This window comes from Chelon labrosus (genome assembly GCF_963514085.1).
Source record: "Chelon labrosus genome assembly, chromosome: 4".
NCBI classification, from domain to species: Eukaryota; Metazoa; Chordata; class Actinopteri; order Mugiliformes; family Mugilidae; genus Chelon; species Chelon labrosus.
Genome location: NC_140340.1, coordinates 18,019,932 through 18,040,104, shown reverse-complemented (window position 1 = coordinate 18,040,104; position 20,173 = coordinate 18,019,932). Strand labels below are relative to the sequence as shown.

The 20,173-nt window shown below is 41.0% G+C and overlaps 1 protein-coding gene across 1 annotated transcript in view; it reads left to right on the top strand.

Annotated features, from left to right (window-relative positions):
• The window catches only part of LOC311486645 (metabotropic glutamate receptor 4-like), a 140,687-nt gene extending 121,321 nt beyond the window's left edge, over positions 1 to 19,366 (top strand). Inside the window, exons 7-10 of the mRNA XM_084542570.1 lie at positions 388 to 524; positions 1,717 to 2,652; positions 12,488 to 12,734; positions 18,114 to 19,366. Coding sequence (XP_084398696.1) covers positions 388 to 524; positions 1,717 to 2,652; positions 12,488 to 12,734; positions 18,114 to 18,163 — 1,370 coding nt within the window. The 3' untranslated portion in view covers positions 18,164 to 19,366. The remainder of the gene's footprint in view (positions 1 to 387; positions 525 to 1,716; positions 2,653 to 12,487; positions 12,735 to 18,113) is intronic.
• The last annotated feature ends 807 nt before the right edge of the window (positions 19,367 to 20,173 follow it).

Sequence of the window (20,173 nt, the reverse complement as noted above, 5' to 3'; positions counted from 1 at the left end):
AGCACTAGAGAAATATCTTTATTCGTAAAGCTAGTCCTAATTGTTGGTCTCTCAAGGATAGCTCCTCTTCACCTCCTCCACATTCTTACTTTCCAACTCTCCACATAAGTGAGACAACACATAAATTGAATACTGCAGAATCATCTAATATGACATAAGAAGCTGGTGTGTGTTTATGGTCTACAGCACTTAAGAATACGTATTTGTCTTCCAAAATCAAAAAATAAAATCTTTCAAATTCTCAAATAACATATTGGTTTCTACTGTGATGGAATAATCAGTACTACGACAACACATTAGTTTGCCTTCACAGATTGGTGCTCGCTATACAGAAAATAACCCAGTAATGCACAATAAATGACGATGATTTTTTGCTCTCTCATTTAGGCATTGCTGGCAACCCTGTGCTCTTCAACGAAAACGGAGACGCCCCCGGACGCTACGAGATCTACCAATACCAGATCAGAAACCGAACGTCCGAATACAAAATCATTGGCCATTGGACGGATCAGCTCCGTCTGAACGTGAGCATTGTCCTTTTATTCTATACCCTCTACAAGGATTATGTTTGTGTCAGTGTTTACAGCTCTGTGGCTGCATATTAGTTCACTCCTCCCAAACCATTTGATAGAGCTCAGTCCCATCTTCAAAGGTGTAAATATCCAGAGGGCGCTTTAAATGATTAACAGTGTGGACTCCGATGAAAAGAAAACCACGACAGCTTAAGGACAGACATATTTAATATCTTCTCTCCAGACAGCATCACTTACTTCCAAAAAAACAACAACAATACTGTGAGCATGCAGCGTGATGAAGTAACGGTCCTATAACAGTAAATTACATAAAGGAATTAAACAAATTATGTTTTCACAAAATGAAGAGGAGGCTGGCAAAAGACTACAAATGAACGCATGAAGCAGATTCAGAGGAGCTTTATCTTCTTCACCTCCTTCAACAACATGTGCTGCGGAAGAAAAAAAGAACAAAAAAAGTGGGATTTGTGGTGGGTACCTACTGTGAAACGTGCCAGTGCTTACTCTAAAGCCGGCAGTATTTAATTAGTGTTCTTTGAGTTCTTAATTAAATGCACATTTGAAGACAAATTTACCGGCTTTGAATGAAACGGCCGCAATTGAATAAAACTGATAACATTAAAGAGAGCAGACCATTTGAAATGACAAATTTAATCTGTCTTTTCAAGTATTGTTTGTGAGGGGGGGAAATTCATAAAGGAGAGTGATATCTCAGAATTGAAATTCATCTCTTACTCTGACTGACTGATTTTTGAACACAACTATTTACCAAAGCCAAAAACAGAAACACCACCAGTCCCCTGCAGATTAAAACAAGGGGTTACCTCTTTCCTGTCGTATCTTGCCCTTCAGATAACTTGACCTCCCAATGGAAAATGTTTGCTGAATCCTAGAGGAACGCTCTGTATGACGCATAGTTTGCCCTTTTCTACTCCTTCATCCAAATAAATACATAAAACCGAGTATACAGATACCCCCAGGTTCATACATCCACGTGGCGAATAACCAACATCTGGATTGTCCTTGACCCGCAGAGGTGCTGAGGATCCTTCTGGGTCTATTAAGCACCTCTGTGTGCCTTCATTTTACAAAATACAGAGAACTTTATACACTGCAAATCTCTTCTCAACTGTTTTTTATGTGTCTAACCCAGCGTCCGTTAATCTCTATGCCTTCCTCATAGGTTCGTTCGATGCAGTGGCCGGGTGGTGTCCATCAGATCCCCTCTTCAATCTGCAGTCAGCTCTGTCAGGCCGGTGAGCGCAAGAAGATTGTGAAGGGGATCCCTTGCTGTTGGCACTGCGAGCGCTGCGATGGCTATCAGTACCAGGCAGACACCTACACGTGTAAGATGTGCCGCTTTGATTTGCGGCCCAACGAGAACCACACAGGCTGTGTTCCAATCCCCATTGTTAAGCTGGAGTGGAGCTCTCCGTGGGCAGTCATCCCTGTGCTAATTGCAGTGGTTGGCATCATGGCCACTGTGTTTGTGGTGGCCACGTTCATCCGCTACAACGACACTCCAATTGTGAAAGCATCGGGTCGAGAGCTGAGCTATGTGCTGCTAACTGGCATCTTCCTCTGTTACGCCACAACGTTCCTGATGATTTCTACCCCTGATGTGGGAATCTGCTCCCTCCGCAGGATCTTCTTGGGTCTGGGGATGAGCATCAGTTACGCAGCTCTGCTCACAAAAACCAATCGTATTTACCGCATCTTCGAGCAGGGCACTATGTCTGTGAGTGCTCCCAGGTTCATTTCTCCAGCCTCACAGCTAATCATCACATTTACCCTGGCTTCGGTGCAGCTGCTCGGGGTGTGCATCTGGTTTGGCGTGGATCCTTCCAAGGCCATTATTGACTACGAGGACCAGAGGACATCAAACCCGGTGCTGGCCCGTGGTGTGCTCAAGTGCGACATCTCTGACCTGTCTCTCATCTGCCTGCTGGGCTACAGCATGCTGCTCATGGTCACCTGTACAGTCTACGCCATTAAAACCAGAGGGGTGCCAGAGACTTTCAATGAGGCCAAGCCCATTGGTTTTACTATGTACACTACCTGCATTATTTGGCTAGCATTCATCCCAATCTTCTTTGGCACTTCACAGTCTACAGAAAAGGTAAGCTCACAACTTTTGCTGGCATGAAAATCATTTATGTTTTTGTTTCTTTTCCAATTTATGCCAATTTTTGGCATTCTTGAAACTATACAACCACATTTCCCTTAGCGTGCCTTCTTCTTAATTTCTACTTGTTCTGCCTTCAAAGGTGTGTGTGTGTGTTGTGGAAGTCCAATAGCCATTAGTCAAACACTTTTATCTTAAAGGTAGTTAGTTGTACTTAATCAGCAAATAAATTTGATTAATTTAAAGAAGTAGTTCCCAACCTTTGTTGGCTTGAGAAGAAAAAAAAACTATATTAACTATATAGACGAAAAAAAAGAAAAATAGGATTAAAGGACAGCTCTAGGACTATCCAATTCTATATTAAGCATCAGAAAATAACCATTCTCTTTAATAATTATTCATTTATATGATTCTGTATATAATAAAACTGACAGGGTAAAATTGTGTTTTTACTCCTTTGATTCAAACTGCACTCTTTAATTTTGTACTTCAGTGTTAAAATATTCTACCCAGCCTTTATTTAATGGCAGCCACGCATTTAGAAATTAGGTTAATAAAAGATGAAACAACAGCAACTTCAAAAAGGGGGGCATCATGTGAAGGTTTCAGACCGGGAATATACAATCTACCACAGAGTAATATGAACGCATTCTGTAATAACACTGAAGACAGCACACAACCCTGTGACTCACATACATGTGACGGCTGTATGCCACAGAGCATTAGAGACGCGCGGTCTGTTTATGCACAAACACAAGCTCACACACGTATTCCCATGTCAAATCAATGTGCCCGACCTCATGAACCGTGGACCTGGATCCCATCCAGTCAGGAGCACTGGGAGGCTGCAGGTCAAGAGGGAACCAAAAGGGACATGAGAATGGAGGCTGGGCTTGGACCTCACATTCGGAGAATACAGTGTGGGTTTCAAGCCAAAGGGGTACAACAATGACACAGTAGAAATGTGTAGATCCGGTTGAAAGAGGTGTTTTGGCAGTGTAACAAAAGGGGCTCAGCGGCTACAAGAGAGGACAGTGGTGAGTGAAAAAGCCTCATACTGGCATGGACACTATCGGCAGTGCCAGCATGGGTCTGACAGATGCAACAAATTAATCCTTACCTCCTCCCCTTTGGGATTAAGGGAGACAATGCATCAAAATGCTGGCCTGGAAAACTGGCTGTGATAGTTAGCTTTGTGGAAAAAAAAAAAAAAACATTCTTGATAGACTGAGAGAGTGCATTGTGTCACGTTAAGCATCCCAAAAATAATTTCTATAGTCTACAGCACTGCAGAAAATCTGCATATGACATTCTGCCAATTGTATTACATTAATAATGCAATATGTGACCAGCAGCTGAATGACTCACATTCTGCATGCTGTGAATACCAGAAAGTCCAAACTACTGTGGGTAATATGCATATTGGCCTTCTGTAACCCTCCATAATGACTGATTTAAACACTAAAACTGCAAGAAACAGCATTTACACATTAAACGCAATGGCAGACTTGCCGAGCTGAAATATACTGAAGAAAATATACCGAAATGTCAGCTATCATCACCATACATTCTTGTTATTATCATACGCGAGGCATGCACGGCAAAGAAAAGCAGCGCGAGTGCAAAACCCACATCATTTTTTAATGCGAGTGTTGCACATCTTAAGTCGCGTGTCAACAGCAGCCGCGGATATCAGCGAGTTCTTTGTTTAATCATTTCATCTCCTCTCTCTGAAGATGAAAGAGAATTATACAATCACGGAGAGATTGAGCAGCTTTTTTTTTGGAGGATGAGGTAATCCATTAGCTAGCATGGCTTTGAATAGAAAAATAGAAGTGGAAATAATAGTTGAAGGGCATAAGTGAAGTCCTACTTTTTGTGTCTCCTTCTCTACATCAGATGAATTTAATTTACAATCCTTGCATCTCTCATCCAGGCTTAATGTATAATAGCATAGAGTCTTGCTCCAAATTATTTGAGTCACTCATTAGTAATTTCCTGTAGAAAACTGTACACACAAAGGCTGGAGGACAGTTTTACTTTTATCATTTAGAAAACTTCTTCCAGCGCCCTGAGCTATATTAAGGTAAGACACAAAATGGAACTCAGAATGGAAGTTTAGCTTCAGGGAAATGTCCTACATTTTTCCCTTCCTCATCTGAGAGAGAATGATCATATTTAATATATAACAAAAAGAGCCTTTGAATGTTGGGTTTGAAAAACCTAATTTAACTCTAATATGGTTTAGCCTTGTCAGATCATGCAGCACAATGTCACTTTGTCATGGTGATGGCTTAGAAAAAGCTCAGTCCTCCCAGGGGGAAAGGTTCCAAATGATGAATTTAACATAAAAGAGAACAAAAACAACACGCTGCATGTTTACAGGAACAAATGCCTGTAGATTTAGGACTTACAATGTCTAAAGTCACTTGAGTGTAAAGTAGTGTGACATTATCTCAGCGGTGCAAAGTTCTTGGAGGGAAGAGAGTGCAGTATGTCAACAGATTGGGAGAAATTAGTTGTTTTTTTTTTAACCATGAAGACAATCAAGCTATAAACCTAATCCAATAATTGCATTAATTATTGTTGCTATATGATGTAGATGCATGTGTGCCGAAGCTGCTGCATCAAATATCAATACTAGAACACTAGCCAACAACTCAAAGTGTCATCAGTAATAGGACGAGATCTATCCCTCTGGAGTGGCAACACACTGGCGCCTGTGCTGTATTCAGAGCATAAAAAAACACATTTAAGCTCCAACGGTAATGCGATAATGTGATAAACGGAACACACATGGCCATGTATAAAGACATTGTTGAGAGCCTCTCGGAATAGTCGGAAGCCTGCGACAACGTCATGCGACAACGTCATGCAGTGACTCTTTTGAAGGGCCTCGTTTTTAAAATATGCTAGGAAAGAGACGTCTAGCTTTAACAAGTGGGTATTATTGTAACCATGACAGCAAAGCCCTCTGTTTTAACCCAGACCATGTTCTGTCCCGAACTCTAACCAAGTTGCATTTGTGTACATCGATCAGGCATGACATTATGACCACCTTCCTAATATTGTGTAGGTCTCCCTTGTGCCTCCAAAACAGTTGGGACTCTTCAGAGAATGGACATGGGCCTTCTGAGAGTGTCCTGTGGTGTCTGGTAACAGGATGTTGTTAGTGGGGGCCTTTGGGTTCTATGGGTTGAGGGGAGGGTCCTCTGTGGATCAGGGTTGTTCCAGTGCATCCCACGGATACTTGATCAGTTTGGGATCTAGTGAATCTGGAGGCCAGGTCAACACTTCGTGCTGTTCTTCATGTTTTTTTAGTTGTTCCTAAACCGTTTTTGTGTGTGTGCCTGTGTCAGGCTGCATCCACTGGGGATGGCTGCTCCCATCAAGGAGTGTCATTGCTATGGGGTGGGGGTGCCTGGTCTGGTCTAGGTGGGTGGTACATGTCTAAGTAACATCCAAGGTGGTCAATGTTACTCACTGCTCCTGTCAGTGGTTTTAATGTTGTGGCTGATCGGTGTATAAACCAAGCTGAATCCTTCGGACCTGAAAACTGAAGCCAACACAAACTATCAAAAGCTGCCGTTCCTCGATGCATGGCTGCAAAAGTGAGCCAGTCAAATACCCATAGACCTCCACGGTCAAATGTCCAACTTTGCAGGTGAGTGTTTATAGGCCAGAAAAGCTTTAGTACTCTATAGTTAAATCTCCCATTCATGGGAGCAAACGGTGTGAATTTAAATAACACACATATTTAAATTATGTCAAGGATTGCAGTTATGCATAATGAAGGGTGCGGCCGCTTCGAGAGACAAGTGCACACCCTCACAGGTTGCTAGATGTCCGCCTCAGCTCCGCTTGCACTGCACCTCTTCACCCATTTTTAAATTAGCTGGGAGTGAGGAGGAGTCAAGCATAACCCAGAGTCTTTATATACATTCAATGGTCTTAACCTAGACAGACATTAACCATGGTGCTGTCAGATCACAAAACAGATTCCTTACAGCTTTGGACGGCATAGATAAGTGTGTCTTTCTGGTGGGCAGTGAAACAACAATGAATACTGGATAACTTCAGTATTGGTGGTTATTGTCCTAGACTCTGTGGAAAAGAAATCTAAAAAACAAAAAACTCTGTGACTGATTTGCTGAGCTGTTACATAAACAATGTTCTTATTTAAGGAATTAACATGTCAAAGCAAACACACCTCATAATCAACACACTATAAATGACAGGCCCCACAATGCCTCACAGCCCACGTTGACACGTCTTCCACGGCAATTAAATGCTCCACTTCCTCCGGGTCTTGATTTACCTTATCTAGCCGCCTATGCACTCATCACGAGTTTACAGCAGGCCTCTGCCTCAGCATTACAGGCACAGTCATTTGTTTGTCATCTGGTGCCAGGATAAATGTAACGAATGCCATGGGAGGCCTTCTCTATCATTCAAACGAGGACATCTGGCCTATCTGTGGAGCGCCATCGCCAAGCTTTATGCTAGCTTCAGGAATAGATGTGACACCTGCTTACCTGGAGAAACTGTCTAAATCCGCAGCTGTCTCCAAGACAGAGGCAGGAGGAGGGGCAAGAGACAATGGCATGCATGGGAATGAGGCTTCGGCACAAAAGGCTCAGCTCAAATTCAATCAGCCCACACAAAGAGGTCCTGCCATTACAGTGCATGAATGGACCGGTGAATCGAGTGGTGGTGTTTATTTCTCTATGAAGTCTCCATCACGCTATTGGCACTGTCAACAAGACGACAAAAAAAAAAAAAAAAACTGCTGTTAGTGCACTAGTCAGACAAAGGGTGGGAGTTGCAGAGAGTTCAACGAGACCAGAGTCAGACAGGAGAGTGCTTGTGACAGCGTGCGCTCGCCGTTCATCCGTGCTACCTGTTACCACCCCCCTCATTCTCCCTGTCCTTTCCATTTCTCTCTCCTCAGTCGTAAGATAAAGAGCATTATTCACACAGACGTCCCACAGGCCCAATAATGAATAATGAAGATTGATGTTATAGAGCAGATGGAGCTGAGCAACATCTTGGACTTCAGAGATTAGTTGTTGCATTTATTAGGCCTGCAGCACTCTGGGTCCCGGCTGTTGACCTCTGGGTGCTCCAATAATGACTAAACAGGAATTAAGGTTCATCAGGGCCAAAGGATTGTATTCTTTAGAAATGACATTCTTTCATGAGGCTACATTATTGAGTCCCCTAAGGCTTCTGCTTGTTTATTGGTTCAATTAGAGCGCAATTATGGGGCATTCTCATGCAGCAAGCCCCGAACGCTGCTCAGCGTTTCCACAGTATGCTTAGAAATAAGTCAGTGGCTGAATGCAGAGCAGGAATCATGCAGTTTAAATCAGTCTGATGGTTTGCATCTCGAAGCAGAAGCTCTCTAGAGTCCCTGGTTGCACATAGAATCTGTTCACATTTATTAACCCTCAGATTAATCTGACATTATTGGTTATCAGAGACGTTCTCACTCAGCTGTGCTAAACTCACCACAGGCAGAGAAGCAGGGTTATTTTTTTAAGTCCTAACACATATATATATACAGCATACCGTATATACACTTATAGGGCCCTGTTGTTTCCCTTGCATCCAGTTCAGTCATTAATGCTGCCATGAGCTGCTTCATCTTTGTTTATGTTTTTCCTCAGGCGAGCTCTGCTGATGGCAGTGTGAGATATAGAGCGCTGCTCATTTATGAGCTCCAGTCAGTGACTGCTCAGGTGCACAACAATCAGGGGGGAACAAATTAATGGACTGAATACTGGATTTGGTGTGACACAGAAAACAGGACTCCATTTGTAGCCTAGCATAGCTCTGTGAGGTAGCAGAGAGAGGACAGAGGATTCTTTTCCAGCGCTGTCGCTACGTGATAACACTCCAGACAGAAATATATTGATTTCAAGTAAGGTCTAGGCAATAATTCAATATTATAATACATTAACTTTTGGGGGTATCATGTTTCTACCAAGAGCGATTTATCAGTACAGGCTGAGAATAAAGTTATAATGCGGAACTTTTGCATATAATACATATAAATGAATGTTCATTATATTCAAGCGATCGCCAAACACACGTTCCCACAATGTTGATTAAGATAATTAGGCCAATCTCTCTGTACTTTGCACTGCACCAGAGTTTTAGACCTGCTGTCTGCGACATTCCTGTGCCGGTGCTTATGTAGCACAGCATTTAACGTGAGCAAGAGCTAAAGAGGGGACCAACCGTAGCAACTGGTACTGACTAGTCTACAGAAACCAAAAGTATGGCAGAGCTGGAAGAAACACAAGAGTCTCTAGTGGTCAGGAAAACTCAGAAGTATCCAAGAAAAGTTTCTGAAGTTCCAGATAAAAAAAAAAAGAAACCAAATACACAAACCCTGGATTTGTATACTTGGTTATTTGAACTTGACAAGCTTCTGAAGGACAGACTCTGGAGGACAGGATGGTCATTGTCGAATTGTAGAATCAAGCTGCGTAGTTAATGACACCCACAAAATGCATTCTGAGATACCTGGCTGTACCAAGTCCATAAGTCCAAGTCCACAAGAACTAAAGTAGTCGAGTCTATCCCATCACTGGGCAAGAGGCAGCGTACACCCTGGACAGGTTAGCACTGACACAGAAAAACTAACAAAATGTAAAACACACATCTACAAATACAGCATTATCATCCCTGGTGTACGGTACTACACCGTATTAGAATTTAATCTGCTAGTATTTATTAGCATAAACGCACACGTCCTGGTTTAGCTTCTCCAGTGTGACAGCTGCCTGCTCGTCTTTATTTCACATGGCCGCAAACTTAATAGTTTCTGACTGTTGGCTGAACAAACAACGTGGTATTTGAAGATGTCACATTAGGTTAATTCATGATGAAGACTAATCACATATGTGTATGGAAATAACTTAAATAAGCTAATATTTACAGCATCATGGTGTAGAATCACATAACAGCAGTAATTACCATCACGAAAGTAGCAATGACCGGTTAATGATGAGTTATTAATTTACGACTATTTTGATAGTGGATTAATTACCGTCATATCAAGGCAAGTGAAAAAGTGACACAGTTTCAGTTTCTCAAACAGGAGATGTGGCTTCTTTTCTTTGTCTGAATCAAAGAAAATGGAACATCGGCTCTCTGGTGTTTTTTTTTACAGGCCGAGCATTTACTTCTCTTAATCAAATATTGAGATAAACACGTGTTGTGGCTCTAATAATCATAATGAACGCTGTTATCAGTGGAAAATATTATTGTGGTGTTGCTTTCCTATTTATTACTTTGATGTTTAATTACTCAGTTTTTCATTCTACACTCTCCAGTATATATTTTAGTGACAAAGAGGAAGGCTTTGAAGATAATATTATTCTTGGGTGAAAGGCAGCGGAGCACTTTTATGTTTATGTGAGTAACAGCTTGGGTTCAACAGTCGGTCCCCGAGGCAGCAGTGAACCGAGCCCCGAGCAGTTCACTGGTTAACGCTCCCTGCAGCTGGGAGGCGACCACTGCAGCTGTCCTCCTATCATACTGCCTCCATTCTTCCGCTCTTCTCTCCAGCCAGCGGTCCCACATGGTACCAGGGCTGGCTGAGATGAGATGCCGCCGGTCTGGAGGGAAAGCTTTGCAGAGAGTCACAAATAATAAAAACAAACAAGATATTCAAGCAGAGGTCACATCTGGGAAGCTAAATGTTCCTGGGCTTCGACAAAAAAACAGCAGGGACCTACTGAGGGAAAACTCATCCAGTCAAAAGAGAGAAACGAGTCCAAATGTAGCATCATGAAGTACAATTAAAAGCCTGCATGAGGGGATTTATTATCTCTACCTAATATCATGCCCACAAGACATGACTGATTCTGATTTGCAGGCATGTGTGTGTAAAAATCTTACATTTGAACACAGTCGCGGCTGGTTTAATTACTGCTGTAAATCAGTCCTTGTGGTAGACTAAGAACAATAACGCACTCTCCCCTTTTCAGTCCTGCCCCCACTCGTTTCCACTGCGATTCACATCTCTCTTGCCCACAGCGGTGTTTTATATTGAAAATCTGCTGCCCTATACCACAGCGAGAACATGCGGCTCTGTTTTAATCTGAAGAGACATTGTGTTTTTGTGGTAAAGTTGAAAGTCAAATGCGTCTTGTTAAATGCATTTAAATGCTTCTGCTTGAGGCAGCGTGAGAAACTTGAGGAAAATATGCAACAATCATTTGTGTGCGCGTGTTGCGTTATAGCTACAGACACAGACCAGATGCTGCAACAACTGCCTTCGTGACAGGGTCGAGGTTGTTGCTTACCGATCAGTTCAGAGGTGAAACCATCAGTCACCATCTAATTTTAGAATCATTTCATTGTTTGAAGTAGATTTGAAGGAATCATCATCAGCTCCTGGGAAACTGTCCAATACTTTCAGATTTTTCAGATTAAGTCCTTAATGGACAAAAAATAATTGTTAATTGTAAGCCTGCAACTCATGCTAGCATTAGCATCTAAACCTCATTCATAGATTTCATGGTAAAATATCTTATTATAGGAAAATTTTTTGAATAAAAGTGTATAATCACATTAATTAAAAATATTAATAATAATTTAAAGTATTATAAACACTGAATTAGCAGGCATGTCTAAATTTGTGACTGATAACTGGACTGCAGTACATCTACATGCACGGTAAAGCTCAGTATTAAAAATTTGTGTGTTGTGTTGTGTTGTGTTGATCCCAAAGCAGTCCATAAAAACAGACAGAAACAGTATTTCTGTGTAAAGAAACTGTAATAAACACCTGGCTGTACATTATCATCATCATCATCAACTTTGCAACATTTGCAATCATTTCGGCAGAATTAGTGTTTGATAAAGTTGTAGTCTCGCCAGATAAATGGCCTAATTTAGATTTAAATTTTGTTGCGTCGCATGGTTGGCTCCTTTTTAAGTAGTCAAAATTATTCTCTTAGGGTTCATATGTGAGATTGTATTTCATGTGACTGCCAGTGGTTTGTTGGTACTTCTTTATGTCTTTTAATGTAATAGGGGTCAGAAACACAGGATTACAAGTCAGCGGGGGCTAACATTAACTGCTCTTCCATTTGATGTGATCATTACTGTCATATCAAGGAAGAAAACAGTAAAAAAGCTACATCTATATTGTGCCTGTACCTCCTCATCTCACTCTGTAAAAGGTTGGGACTTCTGTAATAAAACAACTTGCAAGAAATGCTCATTCAGACCCAGCATAGTACCACGTATATAAGTTTCACTAGCTTCTCTCCTTCAATGCTTCCATGATCCATTAATTTGCTGCAGCTTTGTAAACAATTAAAATGGAGGACGATACTCTGTGTTGCCCTCCCCCGTGATCGGCAGGATTTGACCATGTGTAAAATTTTTATGAGCTTGTCTCTTCTTTTATGGGCCTTGCTTGTTATGAGTCAGAAAAGGATCCAATCGACTGCCCTTATCAAATCTGTGTTCAGGTCGACGTGATGGCCATAATAAAACTAGCATGGCAGAAAATTAAACAAACACGGCGGCCTTGGCTGGTTTGGCACACGCACCATAAAAGCAGATGAGATGCTGATTTAAAACTAGTTCCATCACTTGCATTAAATAGTTTTGATGCCTCCACTGGACGCAGTGGAAACTACTTCAGCAACAGCTTGGCCAACAAACGGGTCATTGGATGCTCTAATTATAATGATACACAGCAGATGTCACTTGTACTGTACAGGCCACTGCCCATATATAGAGAAATGTGTACTAGAGAAGTAGGTTTTAACTGTTCATACTGTTCTGTGTTTGCTTCTTCCAGATGTACATCCAGATGACCACGCTGACCATCTCTGTGAGCCTGAGCGCTTCGGTGTCCCTCGGCTTGCTCTACATGCCCAAGGTCTACGTGGTCCTCTTCCACCCCGAGCAGAATGTGCCCAAGCGCACACGCAGCCTCAAGGCCGTGGTTACCGCCGCCACCATGTCCAACAAGTTCAATCCCAAGGCCGGGCTCAGACCCAATGGAGAAGCCAAGACCGAGCTGTGCGAAAGCCTCGAAACACAATGTAAGTACCGCAAATGCTAAACAAGGAAAAACCTAGAAACAAAATTAAAAAATACATAAAAACCTGTTGCCTTTCATTGACCTCGGGAATATTTTGTCCTTCAGTGTCTGTAAATCAAACAAATTGATATGACGATAGGAAGCAGAGGAAAATAATTACCTGTTAGCAGATGTCTAGTATGTTATTTAACACTTCACTGAATACAATAACTGTTGTTAATCTGGTGATCGGGGGAGGCGGATGTAGTTCGTGAAGGAGCATCAGAGGATTCTCTGTTATGTGTGTGGGGTGTGAAGCCATGAAGGAACGGATTACAGAACATATTTTAGAGTTAAACAATGAAACTACAAATCTGCGTCAGCAAAGCCTTAAAACGTCTCGTTTCCTCTGACGTTCAGAAATATATTTTATTTAACGTGGTAACTTTTGATATGTTCAACATACCGAAACTGCACCTTCTACCTTTTTTCTCTCCGTGTTTACACGGTTTAAGCTCATGCTGAAATGACACATAATTAATTATTTTCAGTTTGATTACTTGTCTGAGACCAGAGTCTCTGGAGGCCACTGTTGGCCCATTTCTTGTCTGGGAACAGTGACTTCCTCAAGTCTCTTCTGGTTGCTTGACAACTGCTACCACCCATAAATAGTCTGCCACCTAACAACCCATGAAATAGGGAATTTTCATTTTCACACTTTGATTCGTGTACAGATTAAAACAAGATGTACTGTTTTAATTAAGTGAGCTTCCGATGTATCTACAGACCAGAGGCAGAGCAGATGTTTCCCCCCGTTTTCAGTCTCAATGCCAAGCTAAGCTAAGCTAAGCTAAGCTAAGCTAAGCTAACCGCCAACTAGCTTTAGCTTCACGCTTAAGGGGAAATACGAGAGTGGTGCCAATTGTAGGGGAACCAGTTGTCCTCTCTATTCTCCCTCTCTCTGGAATTTAAATTTACAAAGTTGTTTTGCAGAAGAGCTCTTCTAACAGATCAGTCTTTTACACCTTAGCCATAAAGGTGCCATGTCCAGATGCTGGACAGACCCATGCTATCGGACCTCCCTAATGCTGAAGACGTCGTCTGAGCCAAAAAGGACAGATTTACACTTCTGTGGAATGTCCCACTCTTGTTTCTGGACTAATTAGTTCTGAATCGAAAGAACATCAACACGATATCAGGAACTACAAAGAATGAGAATTGACTCTCATACTTCCTATGAACAAAGTCTAGAAACCTTATGTTATTTTCATTATGTTTTAAGTTTGTGGTTCATTAATTCTTCTTTTTCAGAGACACACATGTAAACGTACCACTATAACATGGTCTTGCTCCCCCCTCTCCGAGAGTGACCAGGGAGTGAAACACAGATAAGCAGGTCGTAAATAACTTTCTTTCCCCAGAACCAGACTCTGATCTGCATTCTCCTGAGTTTGATAATATGACTATCGAAATTGTAATAACCTGGTAAGTTATATATTGTTGTTCGGGAAGTGCTTAGGATCACAATGAGACGATTTTGATCCTTGTACGATGAACCTAGCCCAAATTCACATACTTTGTCACAAGTAAGATGGATCAACAGTGCACCCAAGTGACATTCTTAAAAACATTTTCTTCCTTTTAATCATTGTTGAAGCTGAAGCATGTAGAACCTTAGATATGTTATTATACTAATGGTAGCTATTAGTGTAAGCTATAACTGTTGAGATTGTTATTTTAGAAACCCCAACCTTTTTATTATTAGCAAAATATCCTGGAGAACCTGAGTTTATTAATTCACTGATGCTTTTGAGTTATTTTGATTTTGCCATTCATATATGTCATCTTGTCGTGTTGTAATGTTGACTGTTGCTGCATAGGAAAAAAATTGCTAACGAGTGATGGAATGGTTAAATTAAATAATATAACATAGGTTAAGAAGATCAGGCAATAAGACATCTCGAGACAAAGAAGGAGGCGTTCTCTCTTCTCTTTCCGCGCGAAGACTCTGGAAACCCGATCCAAACACGCCCTGAATAATTAACACATAAAACCAGAGAGACGCTCCCTCTTCTCCGCACTTTTCTTTTGCACTTTCTCCGCAGTTTTAACATTACTTCTTTCCATTTTCCATTTCCGTTTCACTTTTATTTTAGTCTTCTTCGTTACGTACTTAGTCACGTTTATACTTAGTAACTTTGTTTTAAGAACAACTTGAATATTCCGAAGGAAATTTCAAGCTCTGTTTGTTTCTCGTCGGACGTTTTTCCCGACGTACAATTTTTATAGTGACTTAAATATTTTTCTAGTTTTATTCATTTTTATACTCTACGAACCGAAGTACTAACCAACATCGTGTATAAGTTAGCCAGCGTAGACAGCTGGGATATCAGAGAAAGACCCAATCTCTTCGATGGATCAAGAAACCAAGAAGCTGTTGCCATAGCAACGAACCGAGAAGACGTGACGATCCGGCTTCCTTCTTCAAACACCAAGACACTGCCAAGTGTCATCTACTGCCTTCGACTGAACACCTACAACGCTCTCAAGCAAAGCTGGGTGTTGGAGTTGCAGATCAAGCAACGAGTCCCGTCTACCGGTCCAAGAGAGACCTGCATCAGCTGCGCCGTTTCGTCACCACCTCGTCACACCGACGCTCCGCGATCACCGTGCCGAGAAGACTCTACAAAAGTAGGCTGAATCGTTCCTGCCGCCTAAGATAAAGAGTTGGTGTCACTACTTTGAAACTCCCTACTAATCTTTCAGAGAAGATTGATTAGATTAGGTATCAAATCCGTTCCCGTTAGTTTAGGCCATAAACTATCTCCATCTCTCACCATCGCTCCAGAAATTAATTATTTCATACCTTATCATATTCGTTTTATTTGATTACACTCCTATATTCTATTAGTCCCTCATTTATTCATAGTTGTCACTTCATTAAATAAATATTTGTTCACACTTAAGAAGTTGTTTGTGATGTTGTTTTACGGCTGAGAATGAATGGTACAAATTGTAGTAAAGGATTCACTCCTTCAGATATGCAAATTATTTAACTGAGATTGATAAATTGACTTGAACCGTGTTCTTCCTACGATAACAGGAGGTGGTGCACTAAGGAGACATTTTAAAAGTGTAGAATATCCTACACAATCTTCTCATGTCTCTAACAGAAAGCAAATATGCAAATGAAGAAAAAGTCGCCATATTAAGAACCAGGAGCTGTTTTGTGTTTTTATAACTGAGCAGAACAGAGCAACTAAAAAGACTAATCATTTATATAATTTATCACAGCAGTTGATATAGTTTACTAATCGTGAGAGAACATTTCTGTGGTCCGATGTTGAAAATAACTGAAAAATAAATTATTTATTTGAAATAAATTTGCAGGTTAGATGAATACATTATATTGATTCATTGATTGATTTTGGCAACACCTCTAGTTCATTACAGTAACAGCTAATGTTGTTTCATTCTAAAGGTCAAATTACATTGACGGCAGCATAACAAATTATCTTAAGTGACAAAAACATTTAACTTTTTCCATCTTTCTCAGATTAGCCGCGATCTGATTTTATGCTCCACAAGTCATGAGTCAACTGTAAACAACAGAGGTGCCTGCAGCTCTTCATCTAGCAGATTACTGTGGCTGCTCCTTCCTGTTCCAGTGCTTCCTGTAATATTTCACACTGATCTGATCTGAAGAGACAAAATATTTATTGTTTTGTAGATGCATTTTTGATCAATAATAGCTGTAAGCGCAAAGCTCACTGGAACTCACAGTGCATTTCCAGTAACTACCTATTATGATAAGGCAACTTTAGGTGTTTCACCAGTTACATGTTTTATTGTGAAGCTGCAGCAGTAGGAAATGTTGGGTTCGCATCTGGTGTCGTTTTAGCATTCTGCATTAAAATCCAATTATCTCTCATGAATACGAGCATTTGGATACCTGGTTCAAAATAATGATAATAAATCATTCAGTCATCATTTTATCACCTCATTCTGTGATAGATAGTGACTCAAACATGTATTTAAATAAGAAATATGAATGTGGTTTAACTGATAATCCACCTAATCTCATACCAGTGAAAGTGTCCTACTAAAACAAATGGTTTTAGTCTGAAAAAGAGGAGTCACAATGAAGCCAAATATTGGCTTCTCAAATGTAGGAATCAGGAACTTATCACTTAAACTGATCATTATTTTTTCACTATTTTTTTATGTCAATGACAAACAATTATCTGAAACTGTAATCAAGAGATCAGTAATAAAAATCAGTGGTTGCAGGCATAGTTTAAACACCTTATAAATAATCACGAGGTATCCAACGCTCTCTTTCTGAAGCAGCTGAATCTCAGCACGAGCCTCCTCCTAATCTCAACACCAATAAAAGTGCTTGGCACCACTGTATCAGTGACACTCTCTGGATTTATACAAGTGAAGTAAATAATGACCTCAGGAATCAAGTCAGCAGAAATTACTCATGTGACGTCCAAAACGCTCTTCCCCTGTTCGCCTCGAGCGGGAAAAGGTTTTAATCGGTCACGTCTGTCAGCGGAGATGCATTCCCTCTGTCTGGCCCGGACTTAGAGGGAATGGAGCCTTTTGTCACATTTTAAAGCGGCATTTTCCTCCTTACTTTTGAGACCGGCAGCAGCGAGAAATGTTTCCTTTCAAGGAAGAATAGATGAGCTGACGTTGTATTTACCATTTAGACTAAAACAGAAATCAATATAAAGTGTAGGACAATGCGCTACAGTAACAATGGCACAGTGCCGTGAGGCCCGGGTACATGTAAACACACAGAATAGCATTAAATCCATTCTTGCTTTAGGTCCACGTGGGGGGTTAATAGGGCTTTTTGTTACAATAAGAGGCGAGAAGGCAAAGACGCAGAATTGATAGCCAGCAGCAATCTGTCCAGATGGGGTTACCGTTTACGGGGGCTATACAGTGCATGGTTATTTGAATAAGCACCATTTGTCACTGTCATGGCCAGTGCGGATATATGGCTTGATGAAATTGAAAAATTTCTGACTGGGCCAGCCTCCTACTACTGCCGAGATCCGGTGGCGATATGTCAGGATTTATCTGCTCCAGCTCAGCGAATCAGCCAACACGGTCTGAGGAGACACCTGGAAAGCTGAGTCCTGAAAGCTGCAGAAAAAAAAAGGAAGGAGTCGGTGTGTAATACTGGGGCAAAAATATGACCTGAGAGTTACAGATTTTTTAGGAATCACCTGTGCAGCTTGCAAAATAGTTAGCAATGTGACATTGCGTTTGTAATGGCAGGAAAACCGAGCAAAACAAAAACACCCAAATCTTCAAATCATTGGTTACAAAAGCTCATCTTGACTCCATTTGACTCTCAATCTCCCCTCTCATTCTTCTCTTTCAGCTCTCTCGACAAAGCAAACCTACATCAGCTACAGCAATCATGCAATCTAACGGACAAAGGTTCTTACCACAATTCAGGATTTCAAACCTGGCGGAGAATAAAAAAAAATAAAAAAAAATAAATAACATGCAGAGGAATTTCACAAGACTGGCAGAAAAAAAGAAAAAAAAAAAAGGATGTGTCATTGTGCAGGCGGAGATCACAGAAGCATTTCCCAAAGATGTGACATGGCGAGGAGAGACCACAAAGAGGTGCAGGGATGGACAAAACTGGAGACCGGGACAGATAACAGGACAATTTTAAGGTTCCATCTTATGTCTGCCTCACGAGAATACACACAAAAAAAGAAAAATAACTTGCATGGCAGAGGCCGGAGACTGAAAGATGGAGCTTTCGTGAGTGTTTACATTTCAGCTGTGCCCTCTTTCAAAGACTCCCCTGTCGTCTTAAGCAGCGCTGACTGAAGCCAAACTGAAATCAAGAATATGTTCAGGTGTTCTCAATGTCGTCTGCTAGTTTTTACGAACTATAATTAATCTTCAACATCCTCAAGGCATCACACGGGATTAATCAACACCGAAAAGGCATGAAAACACGGTCCACGGATTTCTAAGAGGGGGCTGGTGTTTCGTTTTTATCCCTAAGTGTATTCGGGTCTTGTGAGTCGGATGACTGGAAACGACGGGGATCATCTCAACAATGCAACAGATGTCTACGAGGCGCCGTGTGTTTTTATTTCCTCCTCAAGGTTTCCGCTGAGTTCCACCAGAACGACCTACAAGATGCCAATTTTGAGCATGCCAGTTTCAACATCCTGTGTTGTGTTGTTAAAAATAAATAAATAAAATGAAATTAAAAAAGAAGAAAAAACTAAAAATAATGTCTTTGGAATGCGTTTAAACTCTGTTGCAGCGTTGTTAACAATTGTTTGGGCCCGAGCCTACTGTACGTTTAAAAAAAATGTTCTCAAATGGTGAAGGTCTAGTGAGTGATTGTTTATCTGTGCTTAAGTGAGGCCATGATTTGTATTACCAGCTAGCCCAAGGCTGCCACTGCCCTCCGCATACCTGTATGTGCTTTGAAACAGTGGCTTGTGGTTGAGACAAACAACCAGGAGATCTCGCTGTGAGCTGTCATCCAGGATGACCCTCCCGTCACTGCCATCAGCTACTCTCTCGGCCACACGTACGTCGTGTAAGGGTAAAGCTTAGCTGTGCAGATCCATTAGTGGGGGAATTAAGATGAAGTATGCCCTTGAGAGGATCTTGCAATATGCCCTGAAGGTGATATCCATAATGGACCAGCGACTGAGAAAATTTATTACAGAATGTGTCCTCCTTGGGCACTTTCGTGATAAGGAGGAGGTGTCAGGAAGTTGTAAGGCTTTTTAACAGATGAAAATCTAATTGCTAAAATATACAATATCTCTATCAATCACCCTGAGCTCGCTGAACAGATTAATAGTTGGCTTCGTGCGGTATAAAAGCCCTCTAATGTCTTGGGGAAAACATCGTGGGGTCATTTGTGTTGTGAATTCAATGCTGCTTTTCATGCCTCCCTCTGTATTACTTTCAACACCATTTGTGTTGCAGAATAAAATGTGAGTGCTGACCAAATTAAATGGCAAGTTAATGTATGTTATTAAATAGATTGATGATGTCTGCTTTATGTCCTGACAAATCCTAAAATTGGGGAAAATGTACAAAAAACATACAGTGCCTGGCTATCTCTGACTTATGTATTTGTAAAACCTCATGACAACTAATGGAGTGTGTGACGCATGTTTAGTTTTGTTTTTGTTTTTTTTTATACAAAATTTTATTTCTATTAAAAATGTTTTCAAACTTCAACGTCGTCCATTTTCAGGTTTGTGTGATCGAGGAGAATCTTTTGCATTGTGCATTAATCAGGAGAAGTATCCACATAGTGTTGAGCTGTATGTTGCCTGACTACAAGAAAAAAAAAAACAGAATGATACGTCAACAAACATACATTATCTTCAGCTAAATGATTTGCAGCGCTTCTGTGTATGTCTTAGTCCTGTTGTAAAGAAACAATAC